Source organism: Kryptolebias marmoratus, linkage group LG18 (genome assembly GCF_001649575.2).
Source record: "Kryptolebias marmoratus isolate JLee-2015 linkage group LG18, ASM164957v2, whole genome shotgun sequence".
Taxonomy (NCBI): Eukaryota; Metazoa; Chordata; class Actinopteri; order Cyprinodontiformes; family Rivulidae; genus Kryptolebias; species Kryptolebias marmoratus.
The window spans coordinates 11685922-11708367 of NC_051447.1; the positions used below are offsets into that span (position 1 = coordinate 11685922).

General features: G+C 36.8%; 1 protein-coding gene across 3 annotated transcripts in view; it reads right to left on the reverse strand.

Moving 5' to 3' along the window:
• Nucleotides 1-22446, reverse strand: part of col7a1l (collagen type VII alpha 1-like) — a 65213-nt gene that overhangs the window by 31332 nt on the left and 11435 nt on the right. For 2 of the 3 annotated variants that reach the window (XM_017414886.3, XM_017414885.3), the window contains exons 5-52: nt 21455-21548; nt 19753-19926; nt 19378-19541; nt 17918-18047; nt 17720-17836; nt 17334-17489; nt 16840-16956; nt 16560-16706; nt 16113-16232; nt 15531-15689; nt 14045-14158; nt 13756-13905; nt 13202-13339; nt 12539-12685; nt 11504-11623; nt 10923-11069; nt 9909-10193; nt 9686-9825; nt 9251-9374; nt 8902-9045; nt 8332-8519; nt 8006-8086; nt 7896-7913; nt 7788-7814; nt 7630-7695; nt 7079-7159; nt 6973-6999; nt 6361-6405; nt 6151-6225; nt 5975-6070; nt 5804-5830; nt 5582-5635; nt 5356-5427; nt 5210-5269; nt 5069-5104; nt 4918-4962; nt 4680-4715; nt 4511-4555; nt 3402-3473; nt 3285-3317; nt 2638-2709; nt 2465-2524; nt 2337-2372; nt 1494-1574; nt 1100-1135; nt 982-1026; nt 433-504; nt 252-287 (exon numbers count right to left, since the gene is read on the reverse strand). In XM_017414886.3, coding sequence (XP_017270375.1) covers nt 252-287; nt 433-504; nt 982-1026; nt 1100-1135; nt 1494-1574; nt 2337-2372; nt 2465-2524; nt 2638-2709; nt 3285-3317; nt 3402-3473; nt 4511-4555; nt 4680-4715; nt 4918-4962; nt 5069-5104; nt 5210-5269; nt 5356-5427; nt 5582-5635; nt 5804-5830; nt 5975-6070; nt 6151-6225; nt 6361-6405; nt 6973-6999; nt 7079-7159; nt 7630-7695; nt 7788-7814; nt 7896-7913; nt 8006-8086; nt 8332-8519; nt 8902-9045; nt 9251-9374; nt 9686-9825; nt 9909-10193; nt 10923-11069; nt 11504-11623; nt 12539-12685; nt 13202-13339; nt 13756-13905; nt 14045-14158; nt 15531-15689; nt 16113-16232; nt 16560-16706; nt 16840-16956; nt 17334-17489; nt 17720-17836; nt 17918-18047; nt 19378-19541; nt 19753-19926; nt 21455-21548 — 4509 coding nt within the window. The remainder of the gene's footprint in view (nt 1-251; nt 288-432; nt 505-981; nt 1027-1099; nt 1136-1493; nt 1575-2336; nt 2373-2464; nt 2525-2637; nt 2710-3284; nt 3318-3401; nt 3474-4510; nt 4556-4679; nt 4716-4917; nt 4963-5068; nt 5105-5209; nt 5270-5355; nt 5428-5581; nt 5636-5803; nt 5831-5974; nt 6071-6150; nt 6226-6360; nt 6406-6972; nt 7000-7078; nt 7160-7629; nt 7696-7787; nt 7815-7895; nt 7914-8005; nt 8087-8331; nt 8520-8901; nt 9046-9250; nt 9375-9685; nt 9826-9908; nt 10194-10922; nt 11070-11503; nt 11624-12538; nt 12686-13201; nt 13340-13755; nt 13906-14044; nt 14159-15530; nt 15690-16112; nt 16233-16559; nt 16707-16839; nt 16957-17333; nt 17490-17719; nt 17837-17917; nt 18048-19377; nt 19542-19752; nt 19927-21454; nt 21549-22446) is intronic. The other variant, XM_037981281.1, reaches the window with a different exon arrangement.

The window sequence follows — 22446 nt, forward strand, 5'->3', positions numbered from 1 at the left end:
AGCACAGTTAAAATCTAAGATTCTGTTTTCAACACAAAGGGAAATTAGCAGGTTCACTCAGGGGTGACCCACACAAAAAGCCAAGTTAATTAGTAACATATCAAAACAGAAATCATGATGTCACAGGAGGATAGTGGGGGTTGTGAAGATGTGGAAGGGTGACTGACACAGAAGAATGATCAGAAAGCAGTCAGAGGGAAAAACAATGAACACCACCACCTCTGAGAGGGAGGTAGAGTTAACAAACATACCGGCTCTCCTTTATCACCTTTGATTCCATCAGTACCCTTCAGACAAAAGATAAAAAGTTAAAAAATAAGCAAATATAATGAGGATGAACACCAAAGATTCTCAATGAATCCCATGAAGCAGCAACACAGAGACTGTTTTCTGTCTGGGTGAATGTTTTACCCACTGAGTCATAAAACTTACAGGCTGACCAGACTTCCCAGAGTCACCTTTTTCTCCAGGGTCCCCCGGCCGTCCTGGTAACCCCAGAGGACCCTGATCCAACAATAAGAATAGGATACGAAAGAGCAAGTAATTTTGTATTAATGTACAATTAAAAACCACTGTGAGCATTTGTAATGCAACTTATTCAGAACTAGTAGTTCACAAACTGATAAGGAATTAAAAATAAAAACCACAACCCATAACAAAAGACTAAAAACACCAGGATAAACTGGGTTTTATGAAAAAAATCTGGGCAAACATCTTACTGTTGTCAGCTAAATGCCTCATCCTTACAAAGCATTTTCAGTTTTGTTCCAACTACATTATAAACACTCTTTACTGCCTTCACTGTGTCCTTTAAACAAGCTACTCTTAGTTTGTTGTTTGCATTGATTAAGACTGTTTATTGCATTTTTAAACCCCTTCATTATGCATACTTTCCCCCACCCCAAGTTATCTCTTTTATCATATGCAGTAACATATGATATACGTTGTTTTATTTGAGTCATAAGGCTGCTGACAAAATACCTTTATTCCTCTTTCACCAGGTTCTCCAGCTGGCCCTGGTTCACCCTGCAAAAGACAACATGAAATAATCAATTCACAGCAATATTTCATGTTCAGCATTACTGAAAAAAAAGATTACCTTTATTCCCTGTTCTCCTTTAGCTCCAGGTACTCCCTGTACAGACAATTAACAATAATTACAATAATCTTTACAGTATAGATAATTAGTCGTCTCTACAAACATACTTTTTGAAAAAGAGAACAAGCAAAGCTGACAAATTTCAGAGCTTGTTTTTTTAAACTTTGTGTTAATTTATAATCTTCTGCATATAATTTAATTAACACTTTAAACATCCTAATTTGTGAGTTTTTGTCCCAGGATTCATCACACAAAACTAAGTCATTACTAAATCTTAAATCTGATGGCTTTTTTTAAAACAATCTCTTAATAAATAAAAACACATCGGAACTGTACTGCATGATATAAAATGTTTTTTTTTATTGCCATTAACAACCACTCAGGATTTACTTACATCTTTACCTCTTAATCCTGGATCTCCGGGGTTGCCAGGTACGCCAGTACTTCCTGTCTCACCTTTCGCACCATCTTTTCCCTAAAAAAAGAGATTTGATTTAAAACTTGAATACAATTATATTATGATGGATGAAGCTTTAAATGTTTTCTCATTTTGCCTCATTAGGAAGACGAGAAGAAAATCATTGTTTCTATCTTGATCTGATTTTCACCAACACAAGAGGAAAATGTTTTCTTGTGAAGCTTCTAAACTCTTGACAGTATACACTGGCTTGTGACTAACTTTGTCTGCCTGCTAAGGGATGCTGGGTAAATGGCATGCAGACAGTTTTAGAGCATTTTTGCTGTAAACAGCTGCCTGCTGTGACTGGGAATGAGGTTGATTAAAGTGGTCTGAGTGTAAAGCCTCCACCTGAAAAATGCTAACAAAACCCTGCAGAGGAAGGGCTAAAACATCAAGTGATGAGTCATTGTAGGCTCCTTCCTACTAACAGTTTTCACAAGGCAAATTTAATACACCTAAACCTAAACCTATAGAGAACATATATGGAAAAAAATACATTTACTGAAGGAACTTGTCCAATATGACATGTTTGTGGAACATGTGAATTGTTTTTTATCAGGTGAAATTGTGCAGCAAAGATTTTCAGTCATAGTTCTGTAATCCAAGATCTTTTTCATCAATAAATAATTGAGTAACTATGATTTAATTGATATGATAAATAAAGTTTTAGGTTAGATATGTGCAAAAATATCCACAACTGTAAAAGATTTACAAACTTTTAGACAGTACTGCAGTCAATAGCATAATAATTGTCTTAAGAATCTAAATTTGACTTACTTTTGGCCCTGGTTTTCCTGATAAACCAACATTTCCCTGTAAATTATAACAAGTGTAAAATATTTAACTGTTATTTCGTGATCTTAAACTGCAACATAAAAACTGAGTTAAAGCAGTACATGACTCACCCTCTCACCATTTTCCCCTTTTGGTCCCGGCTGCCCTGGAATCCCAAAACCAGGACTTCCCTGCACATAGCAAAAATAAAATGTAATAAAAAATGAAAATGTATTTGCTCTATCTTTATTTAGGTGAACTGGAGAAAATACAAAACTGACAGACATAATTTTTCTCTATAAACCTTTTCTCCCTTGTCTCCTCTGTCTCCTTTCATTCCCTGAAGGCCTGTGGGACCAACTGGACCGACGTCTCCCTGACAGACAGAAAGTACAAAAACACACACACACACACACACACACCACTCAACATGAGTCTGGCTGATGGGCCAAACTTCTCTCCGCTCTAACTGATACCCTGTGGACTGAGATTAAAGAGGTCCCCATCAACAAAGCATTCAGAAGCCAACTGCAAAAGTTAATGAGAGAAGTCTTAATTGTGTTTGATGAGCAGACCCAGAGGATTGAGTCTGAGTGTGCAGGAATACCCTGAACAATTAATTAACAATGTTTTCATGGAATGAAACATCAAGAGCATCACTTCCCCTAAGCTGACTGACGTATCTTCAACCCGTTAAGACAAATAAATAAATAAATGCAACAAACTCAAACACAAGTGAGGCTGTGACAAAATTTAATAAAGTGAGCTGTTTTACTCACTCAAATTGTTATAAAGCCAGAAATGAGAAATCTTTACCCTTCATATTCATTTCAATTTATATGAAAAATTTATGCTTATGTTGTCATCTAATTTTACCACAAATGAAGATCTGCTATTGAGGAATGTGTTTGCTTCATCTGGCAAAAAGTAAAAACTAAAAAGTTAACTTACCCTTGTGCCCTTTTTTCCAGTTGGACCAATTATCTGTCAGTGGAAAAAGAAAGATGGAGAGCTGAGTTATGAATGACTTTATTTATCGAGTTTAAAAGTGTATAGCCATTTTCTTACACCCTTGGCAGGATCTCCAGGGACTCCTCTTGGACCTTCATCTCCTTTCAGTCCCATCGGTCCCGTCAGTCCCTTTAAATTCAAGGCAAATATGTAAATTTACTTTTCTTTTTCAACTTTCACACTCCATTTCTGTTATTCTTCACTCCAATGCTCCCTTCCAAAAGCTGTTCTTTCATACTTTGTGAACAAGCAATAACAACTTGAATTTATTGTATTTTTATTTTTAATATTTTCATCTTCAAAGCTGCTTTTTTTGTATGACAAAAGGGAGACTTAAAAACATAAAAAAATAAAAAACAGGGAGATGGTCCCCAAGACAACAATTCTTGTGCCAATATTTTCCAGAGGACTCAGATGTCTCAAATTAAAAAGCACTCAAGCAGGCAAAATGGACCTTTTGCAAGAGATACTCACTGATGTTTGACACCTCAGCTCATAATTGTACGCAATCACTCACTATCTATGATAAACTGATCCTCAGAACAAAATTACTTTCTTATTCGGTTCTTTATCAGTCCTAATGTTTGCCTAGTTGCGGATCGAATCACATGCTTTTTTTGAGATTTCAAAGCCAGCATCTGACAGAGAAATTGCATTTGCCTCTTGTTTTTAACAAGTTGGTGATTTTAATTTGCTGTCATGTATTTATATAATTTCTAACTGCTTAAATTTCAAATGTTCAGTCTCATCTCGGGTGGTTCGCTGTTGCCTCACAGCAAGAAAGCTGCAGGTTTGCCTCCCACCTGGGCCCTTTTTATGTGGAGTTTGCATGTTCTTCCTGTGAATGCGTGGGTTTTCTCTGGGTTCTCCAGTTTCCTTCCACAGACCAAAAACATGTATGTTAGGTTAACTGCTAACTCTAAATTGTCTGTAGGTGTGAGTAAGAGCGTGAATGGTTGTCTCTTATGTCTCTAGGTGGCCCAGTGATGGACTTGCAACCTGTCCAGGGTGTACACTGCCTCTCACACAATGACCACTGGAGATAGACACGTGACTTGGAAAGGAAAGGCAGGTAAAGAAAATAGATGGCTAGTCTCTTAGGTTAAATCTGTGCATTCTTTTATTATCAACTACAAGTTTTTTTATAGGTTGTAATCTTCACTCACCTGAGGTCCCTGTGGCCCAGCATGACCCATTGCTCCCTGATCTCCCTAATAAAAATAAGAAAAATAATAATAATTTACCAGTGACAGTTGTGTGCATACAGACGCCATGTCAGTTCAGCATGTTTTCAGCTTTATGATGGAAGAATATGAGTGTTAGGGATGAAGTCACCTTGTCCCCTTGCTCTCCTTTGAGTCCCTTTTTACCCTGCAAGTAAAAGTGACTCACTTTGCAATGATGTTTTTTTACACACGACTGAATCTTACACATGCTCAATAAAAAGAAAAAAAAAAGATGTAAGGTTTTATTTCATTTTCGGGAACCAAAACTAATCCATGTGCACTGAAGGGGAAAACATGCAGGAAGTCATTGCTATCAGTTCAACTGGCCATAAAAATGATGTACAAACCCGAGGTCCAGCAATACCCTGGATACCCTGATCTCCACGGTCACCCTTAAAAGACAATTTATCAAAAACTATTACTCTGTAATTTTTTTGTTTGTTTACGTTCACATTAAAACTTGCCACATTCATCAGGTTAAGAATGAGTTTCTGATACCTTTTGGCCAACTGCTCCTGTTATGCCAACATTTCCCTGCACAAAACACAAAATACTTTGACATATACATTTAAACTTCAAGACAAACCCAAACTCAGATCCTGGTTCTCTGATACCAGTTTTGTCAGTGTACTGATGTACCTTCTCTCCCTTTTCTCCATGAGGGCCTTGAATACCTTGTATACCAATCCCTTCTTCCCCCTGCAAGCAGATGTACATGTAGCAAGTCAAAACAGAAAAAGTTTTACAATTCAAATGTAAAATGTTGCACAAAGTAACAGTTTTACCTTTTGTCCTTTCTGACCTGGTAATCCTGGTACCCCATCAATGCCAATGGGACCAGGCAGACCCGCAATACCCTACAGAAATTTGCAAATGTGTAAAAGTTTGTGTTTGACAGTGAAAAAAAACCAAAAAACTTAAAAGAGACAAAAACACAACGTCTGAATACAATGTTTTTGTGCAACACAATGTTTTTTTTTTCTCCACCACTAATAACAGTTATGTGCTTACATCTTTTCCAGGCTCTCCTTTGTCTCCTTTCAAGCCCTGCTTCCCCCGTAAACCCTTTCAAAATTTAATGAAAGTGTAATCACATGAAAAGAAATGTTATGCAACTAAATAACTGATTCTGTAGTTTTAAAAATAGGCTTTTGTGCATAATTCTTGTAAAAGAAAAATTCAAGCAAAAGTACCAGCAAGTCATTATTTGAAGACGACAGATTTCACACTTACTTTTGCTCCCGGCTCTCCAGGATCTCCCTACGAAGCAGAAATAACAAAAGCAGCTCAAAACATCTACATATCATAACACAACGTGAGGTGATAAAAATAAAAAATAAAAAAAACATAATTTTCTGGAGAAAAAAAAGCTTTCAGATAACTTTGAATTGTAACAACTCTTACTTTCACAGATATTCCTGGTGGTCCTGGTGGTCCAGACTGGCCAGGCAGGCCTGGAGAACCATTGACGCCAGATACTCCGGGTGGTCCCTGGGGGCCCTGTGACATGCAGAAAATAAAGTCTGAATTCCACCAAAGTCCACTTTGATTTAGTTCAAAAACCTATTTAGAGGACTTACTGAAGACCCAGGTTCCCCTTTTCGTCCCGGGACAAAATTTGCATCAGTGCCACCAATAACATACCCTGGCTCTCCCTGTGTGGAAGCAAAAGTGAAGTTCAAAAATGTGTACACAACTAAACAATTAATGCAATTTCCACTGATGTTGTGGCAGCATTTACTGTCTTGAGTTTACTTCTGTAAAAAATAACAAACAAAGATTTAACTTACTCTTTCTCCCCTCTGTCCCTTTGGACCAGTGAGTCCGAGAGGACCCTGCCATCGACAGGAGAGATGATATCAAATAAACAGAAACCACGGCCAACAATTCATTCATAGATTGGATATTAATGAGGTGCAAAATGATTCCCTCTTTTTGCTGATGATGGTTCAGAGCTTTCTTTAACATGTCAGTTAAAATTCTTGCATTTTTTAAGCTGGTTTAAGATCTGGTGACTGAAAGTAGGATAACTTTGCACTGATTTGTAAATTTACTTATTTTTCAAGTTGGACCACATAACTAGTCTGTAGTAAACATAAAAATGCTTTAAAATACCTAAGTAAATGCCATGTTGCACGCAAAACAACAACTCAGTGTCTTCCTGTTTTCCTTTACATTCACACCTTTGAGTTTCTTTGATGTGCTGATCATTTTTGAAATATTTACTGCTTGATAAATATAATTTCTTCAGTTTCATTTTATAAGACTACATTGAAAAGGCAAAGAATAAAATATATATGATCTTTGTCAAAATCATATGAAAGACTGTTTTAACCAACTGTGCCAACAATTTAATGCTTTTTTTTTCCCTAATAAGAACTTTGGTTTCATTTTGAGCTCACCATGTCACCTGGAATGCCTGGAGAACCCTGAAATGAAAAGAAAAATCATCTCTTGAGAATTGGATAAGGTCACTGTGAGGTTTTTATTTATTTTGAGTTAAGATACCCGATGGCCAGGAGAACCAGGGGGTCCAGTTCGTCCTGGTCGCCCTGGCAACCCAGGGATGCCATCTGTGCCAGGCGGTCCCTGTCAAATAAAGACAGGGATCATTTACCAGGGAGTTCATGTTTAATTTTTGTAGCCACTATCAGAATGGTCTCAAAACGAGGAAGCGGTTAACAATCTTTTAAAAACTGAACTTTTTTTAACAGAATTTCACTTTTCAGAATGAAGTATTTATGATGTAATTTTTTATGTTAGAGAACCTTCAATATTTGCATATCTGCTGACACACAACAGGACTATTTAACTGTTTAATATAGTGACCTTGTCACATGCATTTTATTTAATATGCCATAAACATTTTGAAACATGGTTTGTTCCATCATGAAATCCTTGTTACTATGACTACTGTACAACTGTTCACACAGCACATCAAGTCAATGTCAGGGGAAGAGAAAATTCATGAATTGAAGCCAAAAATACGGCAGATGAATGCTGTCATTAAAAATGCAATATGTTAATGACATAGAGGGATGGTAGTATTCAATTTTTACCCTCTCTCCCTTTTCTCCTTTGGTTGATGTGAAGGGATCAAACTGTCCAGGGCCTTGCCTAAATCTCTACAGAAAAGAATAAATACATGTGTAATTTATTTCATGTAGGTTCGTGTAATGTTGAAATAAAGGAAGAAAGTGTAAATGGAGAAACATACCAAACCTCCAAGACTAAAACCATCTCCCTGAAAGAAAATATAAAACAAAATCAACAACACTGCTTAATGAGAACATAATTATTATATACATTGGGTAGACTTACTGACCTTTGCTCCTTTCTGACCCTATTAAAACAGATGATTAACATGATTAATAGCGGGTACAGAGATACAACACCTCATAATCTTGACTTAAAGAAGTATAATTCTGCACTAACCTTCTGACACTGTGAAGGACAGGGACCCTGAGGTTTATGAAGCTCATCTGGGTCTTCAGTTGGAGTGTCTAACTGAGCAAACTAAACATGACATTATTAAAAAGACACATTAAAAAAGTGACTTAATTTAGAGTTTAATACCAGAGAGGAATTTCTACTAAAACTGCCTAAAATTCCCTTAAACCACTGGTTTGATGTCAAAAATAAGTTATAAATAGTGACATGTTTTTTTTTCCTGCACAACTATTCTTTGTAAATTGTTTTCAAGAATTGAACAATGAGGAATGAATATAAAACTAATACAGTTTTGATTTTATTTTTCTCACCTCATCGTGTACTTTAAACTCGGAGAGAAGTTCCTCACCACAGATGCTGCTGATGAATTCCCTTTCTATGGAGGGGAAGTCATCAAAGGTTGGAGAGTAGAAGATGTTTTGGTAGCTGGTGGGAGCCGCAATTTTATTCAGCTCCTCAATATCAGCATTAGAAACTCCGACTGCTAAAACACTGACCCCTAAAATGAGAAAGAATCAAACTTTAGGTAGTATTTAGTATATACAATATCAAGATTTAAAATGGATAAGTGAAAACTCCAAATGTAAAATATGATTTCATTTCCAAAGGCATAAAATTATAATTAACATACTATTTCTACATTTACTGGCCAATCATTTGTCTTTATTATTTTAGGTTTAAAAACAAAAAAAAAAAAAGAAAAATGGACTGAAGCAAAAGCAGATTTTTTTCCCATGCTGGTTAAAATTTAAACAGTGACAAAAATCAGGATTAGTACTATCTAAATCCGTAAATAACACTTCATTATTTTCCAACAATTTGAAGCGAAACTGATCAAAAAATTCACATTGGATTCAGTGAGAGTTTCCATCAAAACTAACCTAAAACCCGTGCAATTCTGGAGGGTGGCATCACATCATCCTGGGCCCTGCCATCTGTAATCAGAACCAGAACATGGGCCACATCCTCCCTCATCCCCAAAGACTCCTGGAACACTTCCTGCAGAACATAGCTGATTCCTTTTCCTGGTCACACAAGAGAAAAACATAAAACCTGACACCTGATAGTAGCAGATCAGGGTATAGTGTGTCTTTTTTCTACATAATTTAACAGCCACTAAAAACTGACATCAGCAGTGAGACCTGAACATTTTAAAGGAATTACATGCCGACTGATGACAGGTGGCAAACAGAGAACAACTCTGTTCACATCCGAGTGAGTTCAGCTAACCTGTTTTGGTGTTACCCCCTCCGTACCGCAGTCCCCTGATCGCCCGGAGCACAGAGTTTCTGTCTTTGAAGTCGCTTAGACGGAATTCAACACGAGGCTCGTCGCTGTAATGAACCAAAGACATCTGAAAGAAAATTAAACAGAATAGACAGTCTGTTCCATTTTAAGTGTGCTGACAGAAGTTACTTTAATTGTTTCATATTTGTAGAGCTTGCCTTCTTTTACGTTTGTAAAGAAGACCAAATTATGTTACAGCTAATCCTTCTGCACCACACTTACTTTGTGGGCAGAAATTATTATTAAAGAATAAAAATAACTCTTTGGATGTGTAAATTTACAGCTCAACTGCTAAAAGTTTTCATGAAAGGGTCAATTTTAGCACAACATCAAGCCAAAACAAGCAAGTACAGAAAATGTTTGAACCGAGGAACAGACCTGTGTGCCTTGTGGACCAACAACAGGGAAGTAAGTGGCCACTCGAAAAATAAAGTCTTTTATTTTCATGAAGTTGTTAACGCCGATGCTTGAGGACTCATCCACCAAGAACACTATGTCTAGTTTGGCTTTTCCACACACTAACAAAACAGAAAAACAAGGGCATAAAAGAAAAATTGGAACATTTATAACATTTTTACTAAAACCAGAATTTTTGACTTACCTGGTCGGGGTGGAGTTGTAGACTTTGTGCTAATTGTTGTTAGTTTCAGGGGGGTGACCAGTACTGCTTTGGCTTTAGTGACATTGAGTAGACCTGGAGGCTTCTTGGTTGATAATGATTTAGTTGGTGGTGCAGCAGTGGGAGGCTCAGTGGTCGTGGTGGCAGGTGGAGCAGCAGTAGTGCTGACAATGGAGATGGTCTGTAGACCAGTCGTGGTATATGGAGAGTTTGGGGTCACTGTAGCTGATGCTGGCTGGCCCGTTTTCACAGGATCACTTTGTCCCACTGTGATGCATACAGCCATAAGATAAGAGATTCAAAACATAAACTCTGCAAGTATTTGAAGTAGAACTATTAAAGTAGCCATGTATTTAGAGTGAAACATGCTTTCACAAATGATGGACAAAATTCATAAATTGAATGTAACAAAAGGGAGTGAATCTGCATACCTCATTGATAACAACAACAATAAAAAAAATATATACTGATCAGTAATGAAAGTTAATTACTGTTTCTGTACTGAATGTATCAAAAGTTTGTATCAATATTAAAAGTTAATACTTTTTCTGTATTATTTTAATTAAACATTAAAGTAATTAAACCACATAACTGTTTTGACAGAGGTGAGTATCAGAAGCCCAACTGTGATGGGTGCTGTCCGTGGTGCTGAAGTCTTAGCTCTACTCTTCTGTTTAGTTTTAAATTTTATCGCCCACTGCCAAAGGGCGACGTTTTCCCCATGGATTTATGAGTGTGTGTATGTGCTTGTTTGTCAGTGGTCTTAGCAAAAATACTTCATGAACCACTAGGCACATCTACAACTGATTAACTTTTAGAGTCAATCTTAATCACTATGGCTGCCATGGCTAAGTGACCTTAGTTGTGAATATTTAAGCTACATGTTAATTGTTTAGATATCAACAATTATGGATGATTTTAAATTTACATACATCTTTCTAATCATTAAGTACTATGGGATTTCAAAATGGTTAATCAAACTGAGAGAAATCTTACATATCCTCTGATATATGGTGCTTATAGGGCCCTCCACCTCTCCATACAAAGGTCTGATGGTGAAAATGTATGTTCTGCCATATTGGAGGTCACTGATCTTATAGGAGGAGAAGGCAGGGCCCAGGGTCTCTGTTTTTGTTTCCAACACTAAAAACAACACACAATCATGACATAATTAGTGATTTTTAAAATAAACCAAAGGAACATTTGGTCATAATATTATGTGTCACAAAGCCAAGCAATTAAAATGCTATTGTTCTTTAAATGTCAGTGTTATGGCTCACTGGGAATATATCTAGTATAAATATATGTTTTGATTTTAATGGAAAATTTAATACATAAATATTTTATATACTAATATATAATGCACATAAATATCTGCATGCTACATACTGTATCCACTTTAAACAGTGGTGACCTTAAAATGACGGACTACAGATATAGTCTTACATATATTAAATAGAAAGACTCATTATGCAATACAATTGATAGAATGTGCTAATTTAATTCACTGAATTAACAAAAATTTGCACAATGAGTAATGTGAGACAAAATTAAGTTTGTTGTGTTTTGCCTCTGACCTGAGATGTGCCTCCAGGAGAGAAGGTACCCAGAAACATCTGCAACACGGGTCCAGTTTAGAATAGTGCTGCTGCTGGTCGTATTCAAAGCTGCAAACCCCTCCACCTTCGGGAGGTCCACTGAAACACACACAAAGCATGAATAATGAAAAAAAAAGTTAAGCTGGTCAAAGGTCAATATTTAATTGATCGTTAAGGTTTGTTTTTTTTTTGTTTGTTTTGTTTTTAATAGTGCCATATTTTAGTAGAATACGAATTCATTATATACCAATATGGACACAGGGGGTTCCTTAAAAACCCTGGAACTGCTACAATGCTATAGTAAAAGTTTGTCTGCAGCTTTCTTTGACTCGGGCTGACATGAAAAATAGAAATAAAGCATTTATTTGAATTTGTAGCATCTGACTAATGAGAAAAGAAGATATCATTAACACAAGTACAAAATCAGGGCACTTGCTTTTAGCCACCTGTTTTACAATGCTTGTTATGGTATCTATTGTTACTATGCCCATTTCCCTCTGCTGGATTTGCTGGATTTGGTGTAATATGTTGTAAAATTGTTGTTTTATATGTATTTGTAATGCTGCCTCTTGGCCAGGTCATCATTGTAAATTAGAACTGGTTCCCAACTGACTTGGTAAAATGAAGGTTAATGCTACTAGAGGAGAACAACAATGTTAACTTAACCTAGAGCAGTGGTTCCTAAAGCTGGGGTCGGGACCCCGCTTAAGATCATGATTCACCAAGTGTGGGGTCTTGAGAAAATCTACAGAAATCAAATGAACTTTAAAAATGATTGCTAACTGCATACATTATTTAGCTTTAACTGTTATAAAGACATAAAAAGAAATGCATAAAATCCTTTATAATGTTTAACAAAAAACTTTGTCAAATGTCTTGTTAGCAAGCCAAATAATCCAGGTCACAAATCTCTTCAGTTTTTGTTTTGTAGTCAAAAGCAGAAAAGTTTGGAACCTATTGATCTAGACAAAGGTCTGTCAGTCTGTTTGTCTGTTATTCGCAGGAAGAACTTACAGGTTCGTGCCGTAACCAGAACAGGGCTTCCCTCCCTCCTCCCCACTAGTGGGGAAACCTGGATCTTGTAAGCTGAACTCTCCCGCAGGTTGTTGATGGTGAAGGTGGTGGAAGCTGCAGATACCACTTGGGACTTCTCATTACCCCCTGGTGCAGAAAATAATTAGATTCAGCATGTAGAGGTTATGAGATTGTAAAACGACGCCGCTGTGAACACTTACATGGGTAAAACTTGAAACTGATGAGCTGCATGAAACTACATTTTGAATTTTTAAATTAACCTGTATTCAAAATGGTAGCAATAAGCTGTTTTAATTGAAAACAGACTCAAATATCCAAGAATTGGTAATAACATCACTAATTAAATCAAGTTTAATGCAATTTCCAAAAAACATTTTTGTTAAAGTGCAGCTATATTCAATTACATCTTGGCAACACTTGAGGTTCATTTCACAAAATAAGATGCATATTTATCAGTTATACTCTCAGAGCTTCAAAAGAAACTCAGAGAAACTAAAGAAAAACTTTAAAAGAGATCTTCAGAAAGACTAGTTGAAGAGACTACAAGAACATCTGGCTACTTGGAAGCAAATTATAAAGAAATGAGGGATGTCTCAAAACTTTTGGAATGTACCATAAATGAGTTATTATTTGGTCTCTTACTGAGGAAGGGAATCCAAGAGATTTTGTACCCAGAAACCCCTGGTGTTTTTCTCCAAGACAGGGTGAAGGAATTTACTCCAATGTCCACAACTTTTACCTCCCTCACAGCCTGGATTGGCTCAGAGTCTGAGACTGCAGCTGAGAAGAAAAAAAATAATGCAGTCACATCAGATGTTAAAGTTTCCATCTAATTTTCAGTCAATATGCTGTGCATCAAAGAACTCTGAAGCTGAATAGGGTAGTTTACCTTTATTCACATGCCCTCTAATTCTACACTTGGAGTTTGATGAAACACAAACTTTCACACTGACACTGATAAAATGAAAGCAACCCCACTGACTTGGACTCAGTGACACATAGTTGAAGTGACAGCAACATTAGCTGAATAAAACTGAGAGGTCAAAGTGTCAATGTGTCAAACAAAGACACTAAAAGGTTCCTGTGGTACAGGAGGAAGATCATTTCTGCTTCATCTAATTTCATTTGAAGAGCTGCCCAAAACAAAGTGATAAACCATGATAAATTAAAACACAGACACACTTTCCTTTCTGTACCTGTGGACTGAGACAAGGAGATTTCTGGTCCCTCCGAGTTGCCGTATACTGCGCGAATGGTGATGGTGTAAATAGACTGTGGACTCAGGTCTGTAATCTGGTGTGACAGGACGGTATGGTCCAGATACTGGAACTGAGGTCCATTATCATCTGCAAGCATGGACACAGACACAATATAATATAAATATAAAGCTTTAAACAAAGCAGGAAATGGGTTAAAACACACACTCACACACATTTTATTGGTTCGTCATAACACAGTAGAGAGCGGTCTGGTTGAATAATTTACCTGTGTTCCAAGAAAGTCTGTACTCTGTGGCTCCAACGATGGGGCTCCACTCCACATCTATAGAAGTACTTGTGTAGGATGAAACCTTGAAGTTTGACACGTAACCTAAAGGAGCTAAGGAAGTAAAAAGACATGAAATATTTAGCCTCTGTTGTATTGTAGAATGTCTTTCTCCTGTACTTTAAATGCTAAAATGTGTAAGAAAGACTGATTTCTGAGGAAACAGACATATTCCATATCATTCTCCACCAATGTCTCTTTAAAATTGTTTACTTTTTTCAAGAGTCCTTCTGTCAGGTCATCAGGTGTAGAAAATGTGATCAAAAATCTAGCTTTGGTGATGTGAATAATATGACAGAATATCACAGACACAAAGTCAGGTGTGTTTTTTTTTTTGAAACACAAGAACAGTGAAACAAAAGAATAATCCATCATGTAACACATATTGAGCACATCAAAACTCCCCTGTAAGACAAAAGCACATAGGCCAGATATCTCTAGACCTCCAACAGAAATTTGGAGTTCAATCTTGAATGGGTGGCTGCAGTACAAGTTTTAAGTTCTTCAACGTAAAAGAAAAAAACATTACAAAGTATATTAATATAAAATATAATACACCTCAGGTCATTTTGTCCTGGTGTTACCTTGCTGCTGTATGTTCAAATAATATTTTTTCTAATACATTTAGCTCTAATTAGTTATTCATATCTAAAACAAAGGTCATGTTGCACTGTGATTGCATTTGGGGAGAGAGAACATGACTTAAAGCCACTCGTTATTAGTTATCAGATTCTGGTTCCAAAAACACAACATAACAGCTTATGTAAACAAGGTTTCCTGCTGGTTTTAATTTGCAAAAACAAGAAAAAGCTGAACACTTGGTCTATTAATATATACAGTCTATGCAAATGTCTTAACATCTAACCTATTTTTATTTACATTCATATTTTGCAGAGTATAAAGTTATTTTTGCATGTCTTTGGGTTCATTATGTATATTATGACCCATTAACAACAGCATTTAATCAGTGACAAAATAGTGTCAGAACTGTATAGTGTCCCTTTAGGGTCTTCTGAAAGGTCCAATCAGTTCTAACTGACTAACTGACAGGTTAATATGGAGGAGAATTAGGTAGATGGTCTTGTTTGTCAATTGGTAGGCATAAATATGCAAATGTTTCATATAGTGATATAAACACAAAGAAGAAAAAGGCTGGGCATCCATTGTGATAATACAGGCAGTGTCTTCTGGAGGAGAGAAAAACTTTCTGAACTGAGAACTTTGTAGACTTTTTACAGAACAGAAGTAAAAAAAAAAAAAAATCCAATATGCCGTGATATGCTCCCTGTTATTCAGATAAAAGGTTCTTGTCACAACAATGCAAAAAATGTATACTCTGAAGTTTAGGAGTAAACATAACTTCTAAAACAGTCTGGCAACTGAAGAGTAGAACAGGTGCACACAGGTGCAAAATAAAAATACTTACAGGTTCTAAAGGTAGCGGAGATACCAGGCCCTACCACAGAGCCAAACAGCACATAGAGAGTCAGGACATACTCTGTGTCGTGGGCTACATTCTTCAGCTGGTACTCTGTGGTACTGCCGTTCAGAGCCAACTGCCTGGGGCGATCTCGACCACTGAACTCTGTCAATAATATGCAAACGTATGTAAACAAACATATAGTCTTTCTTTGAATACTGTATTCCCCAGTGAGTTTCTGCTCTCCCTCTTGACATTAGAAGCTTGGCAAACGCAGATATCCTTCTTTTAATCAGTATTTGCATTTCACCACGAGCTGTTGGCAAGTTCCTTTGGTTGAAGTTTACATTTGGAAGTAAGTACTGGATTTTCAAAACTTCATGGCAGAGTCTTATTCAAAGAAGGAGCTCAAAAATTCAGATGTTTTACTTTGTTTACTAAAAATATTATGAGGTATGAAAGCTAAAACGACAAATATGTCATAAATATATAGGTATCAACCAGTCACTACACTGTGGGGACATTGTCATTGGGTAAAATTTTTAAAATGGAAAGCTTCGAGTGAGAGAAAGTGAGAATGTAAATCACCTGGAGTAGGGCCCCATGCCAGCCTGTACCCTGTGGCCCCTGGGACACTGTTCCAAGAGACGACAGCTGTACTGGTGCTTACAGCAGATACCTTCAGCGTCTGAACAGCACTGCTTTCCACTGACAGGAAGAGGAAAAGGGCAGGTATTCTTCTCAACTGGTCATTTGTTTTAAATTTTAAAATTAACATTTTTATTTGTTATTTTTTGCAAAGATATGGACTTTTCCTAGTACTTTTGTAAACCAAACCAGTCCGTGACTGAAAAAATGAAACAGAAAGATTTAATTAAATTCCAAAATGAGCAGGTAAACTAATGAGTTACCATAGCACTGATTAAAACATTTTTTATAAAATTAGCCATTTATTAGGATGATAACTAAATGAAATGGCCTATGTCCTTAATATAGTAATCTCTAACATCTACATTTTTGAACTTTTGTTTTTACATGTCTTGATTTTGGTGGAGGTGACAGGCCCCTCGATGTCTCCAAAGATGGGGTTGATTGTGACTGTGTACTCCGAGCCTGCGTGGAGCCCCTGGACCATGTAAAAGTTAAAAGTGTCACCGAGGTTTATGTTCTCTATGTGGCCTTCTGCAGAACCAAAAGCAGGAGAAAATAAAGAAATCATAACTGAATAAGGAAAATCTTTTAGTCAGAGAACAGCTATGTTGTTGATTAAAAACAAAAATCTTTAAAACAGCAGTATAATGGTTGATCATGGTACCTGGAGACGCCCATGTCAGACGGTATCCTGTGGCCCCTTTGACTGATGCCCACCTTGCTTGGACCGTGTCTGTAGTTGCATTCTGGACCAGGAACTGCTTAACTGGTACCAACTTCACTATTAAAGACAATACAAAGCTACAAATTAGATTTATACAAGACATACAGTACATTCTGTTTTGATTTATTTACACATATTTAGGTAAGTGAAAATATGGACCCTGATATAACACTGCTATAACTGAATCAAGCTGGTAGAGGTATTCTGTTAGTGCACCATGATTGAGATGTAATGAATGTGAAATACTTAATGCTTACTGGCAGTTTTTTTAGAACAACATCCCCCTACTGTGGAGATATTGTGCTACTACATACTGATGTTTGCCTCTGTTGTGTTATATAATCCATATAATGGCATTTTTCTGCAATTATTGCACATTTAATAGGACATATTTCCAGTTATGCAAACTGGAAACATAAATGCACTAAACGTACATGTCTTGCCCACTAGTGATACTGGTTCACTTGGTCCTTGGGGGTAAATGGTGTAAATACTAATGGTGTATTTCTTGTCCTCTTCCAGGCTGTCGATCACATGGGATGAGATGTCTCCAGGAAGCAGCTGTTCATATGTAAATCCTGGTCTGTTGGCTACAGAGCAAATTATAGATCCAAACAGAATCAAAACCAAAAGAAAACAGATTTTGCTTGTCTTGTTATGCAAGCAGCTTTTTTTGAGCCAAACTGAGCAAGTAAAGACCAAATCAAAGCTCACAATGCTTTAATTTTGAGATTAACTTCCAATGTGACTCAAGCAATCTAGAAGAATTTTTAAAAGACATTTGCAATAAGATAAACAATAATAACGAAGGTCAACTTACATCTAGGGATGAAGATCTTGACTCCAATGACCTTCCCAAAAGGAGGGGTCCAGCCAAGACGCAAGGAGAACAGACCCTCCTCAATCACTCGAAAGTTTGACACTTTAGGTAGAGGAGCTGAAAAACAAACATGTTGCTCAGGAAACAGAAATACAAAAATTTGAATGTAATTTCTTTGAGATGGAGTGAAACACCCACTTGTTTTCACTGTGACTGTTGCAGAGTTCCCAATGAGGTTCGGGTAAATGGCATAGAGAGTGAGGGAATAATCTGTCTTAGGACTCAGCTCAGTCACCATGGCTGTGCTCACATCTGCCTTCAAGTCGAGCTGTTGCATACAAAAGATCAGAAGTAAGGGAGAAAAGCAGCTAAAAATGTCAGAAAAAGCACAACATAATGATGGAGAGAGTGATCAAAGAGTGGTGCAGAAGAAAGAAATAATCAAAGGCAGTTTGATGGCCAGAGAAACTTCTGTAAACATGCATATAATTGATATGGAATTTAATTTTTTAAACCACAAGAAGCTGTTTTTACACTTCTAATACCACCCTCTCCCCTTTAACTCTGCAGGAGGAAAACTGTGAATTACAAGAAAGTATAAATTAAATATTATCTTTCAGTATACACTCCTGCAGTGGCAGAAAAATATCCTTGCAGTACATCTGAACAAACAAAATGATAGCATATTTTCAGCTTCACATTTCATGTTGATTTAATCAGTACACCATTATTGAGCTTAGAGTGTTGACTGGAACTGCACAACTATCTGCGGCTGCAGCATGGATGAGTCACTACCTTTTACTTCAGCACATTAATGTTGATCTGTTGTTATGAGATCTGGGCTGAGTGGACAGTAAAATAAACTTATGTGGTCAATATGTACAGACAGGTCATGTTTGGAGGGGTAATTCCAATAAGAGTAGTTTCAGTGGGGAATTACCTCTTCAGTGCTCAGACTGATGTGATCCTAATTTCTACAAGTTGAAAACTTATTTTTTCATGAAAGGATTTTATAAATGAGATGATTCATATTGTAGAAAACAACCCAAGTAAAAAATATTTGAACTAAGTATCCTAAATCTAAGCATTACTTGAGTGTACATGCAGTCTGACTAATCACTGGTATACTTCAAATTTGTTTGAGGTTAAATATACTTATTGTGTGCTATTCATCAAGCTAATTTTGAACTGAGTGTATTTTAGTTATAAATAAATTGGTAATTTAAAACACGTTTAAAGTGTTAAATTATATTTAAAAATATGCCTTTAGTGCATTTTTGCAAATGTGCTTTTTAAAAACACATTAAAAATGTTTTTGGCAAAAACTTTGAAAAAAGTACACTTTTGTAAAATTGTGCATAAATTGTACTGAAACTATATTCTAACACTTTTAATGCACTTTAAAGTACAATGTTTAAAGTGTGTTACTATTAAAGTGTGACATAAGTACACTTGACACATACTTAGACTTTACTTTTTTTAGTATATTTGCAATTTACTATTGAAAAATCAAATATACTTGAAATAAATTAAAGTCTAATTATTTTTCACCTGGGAACTAGGAGGCCTACTCAGGCTAAGCTTCATTTGTGAAAGTCACATTTGAGGTTAGACCTGAAGCTTAAGTATGTAAACATTCTTTCTACAGCTATCCTCACCTGCTTCTGTTGCGCAGAGAGGAGGTGCCCCTTTGAGTTGAGGGGTGTGACCAGGAGGCGATATCCGGTGACATCTCCTGTGGCCTGGCTCCATGTGAGCCTGAGGGAGCTGTGGGCCAGTTCACTAACCTGCAGGTCTCTGGGACCCACCACAGGGACTTCACCTGAAGATTTGGTACAAAAGCAGAAAGAATGAGAAAGAGACCAAGAATGAGAAAATATGCAAGTTGTTCATAATATATAGAAAGAATTGTGTAAGTGAGAACATTGTAGGGTTCAGACTGTTGGAAATACAGGCACTGTTTTTACTGCATAGTCCGTGCAAATTGAAGGCAGAGTTTCAAAGGATATTTTGGCATCTTGTGAAGAACTCACTGGGCTTGGAGGTTTTCACAGGACGTGGTGGTTCAGAGGCACTGAAACACAATCTCCGGGACAGTTTGGGAAGGATGGTGTCCAGGAGAGAGAAGTCACTGCATGGCAACAAATGCTCCTCATGGGGCTCGGTAACAACCCTTCTCAGCTCTGACTCATCAGCTCCCCTAACACCTGAATGAACAAAAAAAACAACAAAAGTAGCGAGTCACGGTAGTCACAACAGCTGTATTTTTTATAAACTTTGATATTTGCAAACTGAAGATACAAAAGGAAGATTTTGATTTCTGTTGAATCGAAACTCAATAATAAGAACAGACTTCATCTCAGGAGATAGACAGCAAAATAGTTCAATGTCTAAACCAGCAGGGGGAGTTATTGCACCATCCATCTATCCATTTTCTTTACTTGCTTCTCCTTTCTGAGTCATGGGGAGATGCTGCCTATCTTCAGCAGTCACTGAGTAAGAAGCAGGGGGACATGCTGGACAGGTTGCAAGCCCATTACAGGGACAAAGAGACAAATGAGATAAACTACCATTCACACCCTCACTTACATCTAGAGACAATTTAGAGTTACCAATTAACCTAAGGTGCATGTTTTTCATCTGTGAGAGGAAGCCAGAGTACCAGGAATAAATCCACGCATGCATGGGAAGAACATGCAAACTCCACCTAGAAAGGCCCCAGGCTGGGAGGCGATCCTGAGACCTCGCTGGGAGGCGACAGCTCTAACCATGATTGCACCATGAATGATCATATTCAAATCATAAGATGTTCAAACTTGGAGTCATTTGTACTTAAGTCAAACATAGGGTAAAATTTCACTTTATGGCCTAGATCATGTTTGTTAATTTCATGTAAAAAATGATTTTATTTATGTAAAACTGTTGCTTTCAAAATAGAAAAAAACAATATATATATATATATATATATATATATATATATATATATATATATATATATATATATATAAAAGACTTAATTCAACTTAAATAGCTGCCACTGGACAAAATAATTCAATGTAAAGGGTCTTAACTGGGCAAAGTACATAAGTTACATGTGCAGAAAAACAGCACATCTGTATGTTTGTGTTATCCATCCCAAATGTGCTACAGGTAAACCGGTTTGGCAGTAGTGGACAGGATGCATGTGGAGTCTTTCTGTAGCAGTGATGAAAGAGAGCAGAGGGGCTCAGAGTCAGAGGTGCAGATGGGGCACAATGAAACAGCTAATGAAAAATAGCTGCAATTAGCACACCATCAACTAATGAGCAGTAATTATTGCAGCGGCTGCTGCCTGCGAAACATAAGTTGTCAGCTTGTGTGCTTATGATTGTGTGTAGGAGAAAAGGAGGGAGATGTGTGCAATCAAAAACTCATAACCAAGCAGGAGACGAAAAGCTGATGCAACAGTATTGGAAAGTGCACATTTACCAATGAACTACAGGAGCTGAATTAATCACTTTTTTTTGCACACATTGTTTGCAAATACATACACCTGCATGAATGCTTTCAGACACACCGAAACAAGAACCTTACATACGCACACAAAACCCCACACTGAATCAATAAATTCAAATGTACACGACATGAGTTTCTAACTGCAAACATTGCAGATAAGCCAACAGAGCTCAGATAAAATCGGAGGAGCTGCTGCAGTGGAAATGTTGAAGGAATTCACAAAATAGCTTCCATACTCACCTACTGCAAAGAGTGTGATGCCATTGTCTGCGACTGATCGGGCTGCAGGATCCACCTGGTCATCTGATCGCCCATTTGTGATTAAAACAGCAATCTGTATTTCAATAAGACAAGAAAATGACACACACATAATACTATTAGGAGTATTTATGGATTAAATTCACAATTATACTCAAAGAATGGTGCTTTGTGGAAGCATTTTGATTCTGTAGAATAGCAAGCCATTAATGTGCCTCATAATGAATGCATGTGATGCAGATTTATAAGCCGCGTTCCTACACTGGACTTGTATGTGGAATGTATTAGGTTTTGCCTTCTGCTGGCATGACTAATTGCTTAAATCTACCCTCCAAAATACATTTGTTGTTATAAGAACCATCCATGCAAATATGGATATTCTCTTAATATTCTCCACAAGCTTTGACATGGATTACTTCTCAATTAAAGACACAATTAACTGAATCAAAGCTAAAGATGAAAAAGAATTTGAAGATGCTGGCTTGCAACAGAATCATAATTTGCCCATTAATAAAAATGTACTCGGTTCATTCAGAGTTCAAAGTGTGGGAATGTGGAGCTTCTCTTTTGCTTATGCTGTCTGTACAAGTCAGTAAATCAGCCGAATCCCCTCTTCTCTTCTCAGAGACATCAAGTATGCTGCTAAAAGATGATTCTCACACACACACCAACACAGACGGATGATTAGAATGCTAACTGGTGTGTTATGCTGAGATTACATGAAAATATCAAACTGCAGTATCAAAGAAAAAGTACTGATAAAAATGGAGCTGTTAGAAATAAAAAATACATTTCTGCACTGGCTAATACACTTTTGAGAGAAATTCAGTTTAGCTGTTACTCCGTAACATAGCAAAACAAATCAGAAAAGTTGGGAAAATGTGCAAACATAAAAATGTAATATTTTTAATTATAGACAAGATGAAACCTTATTGAATGTTATATCTCAACAATTTTCAGTTATTAAAAATACA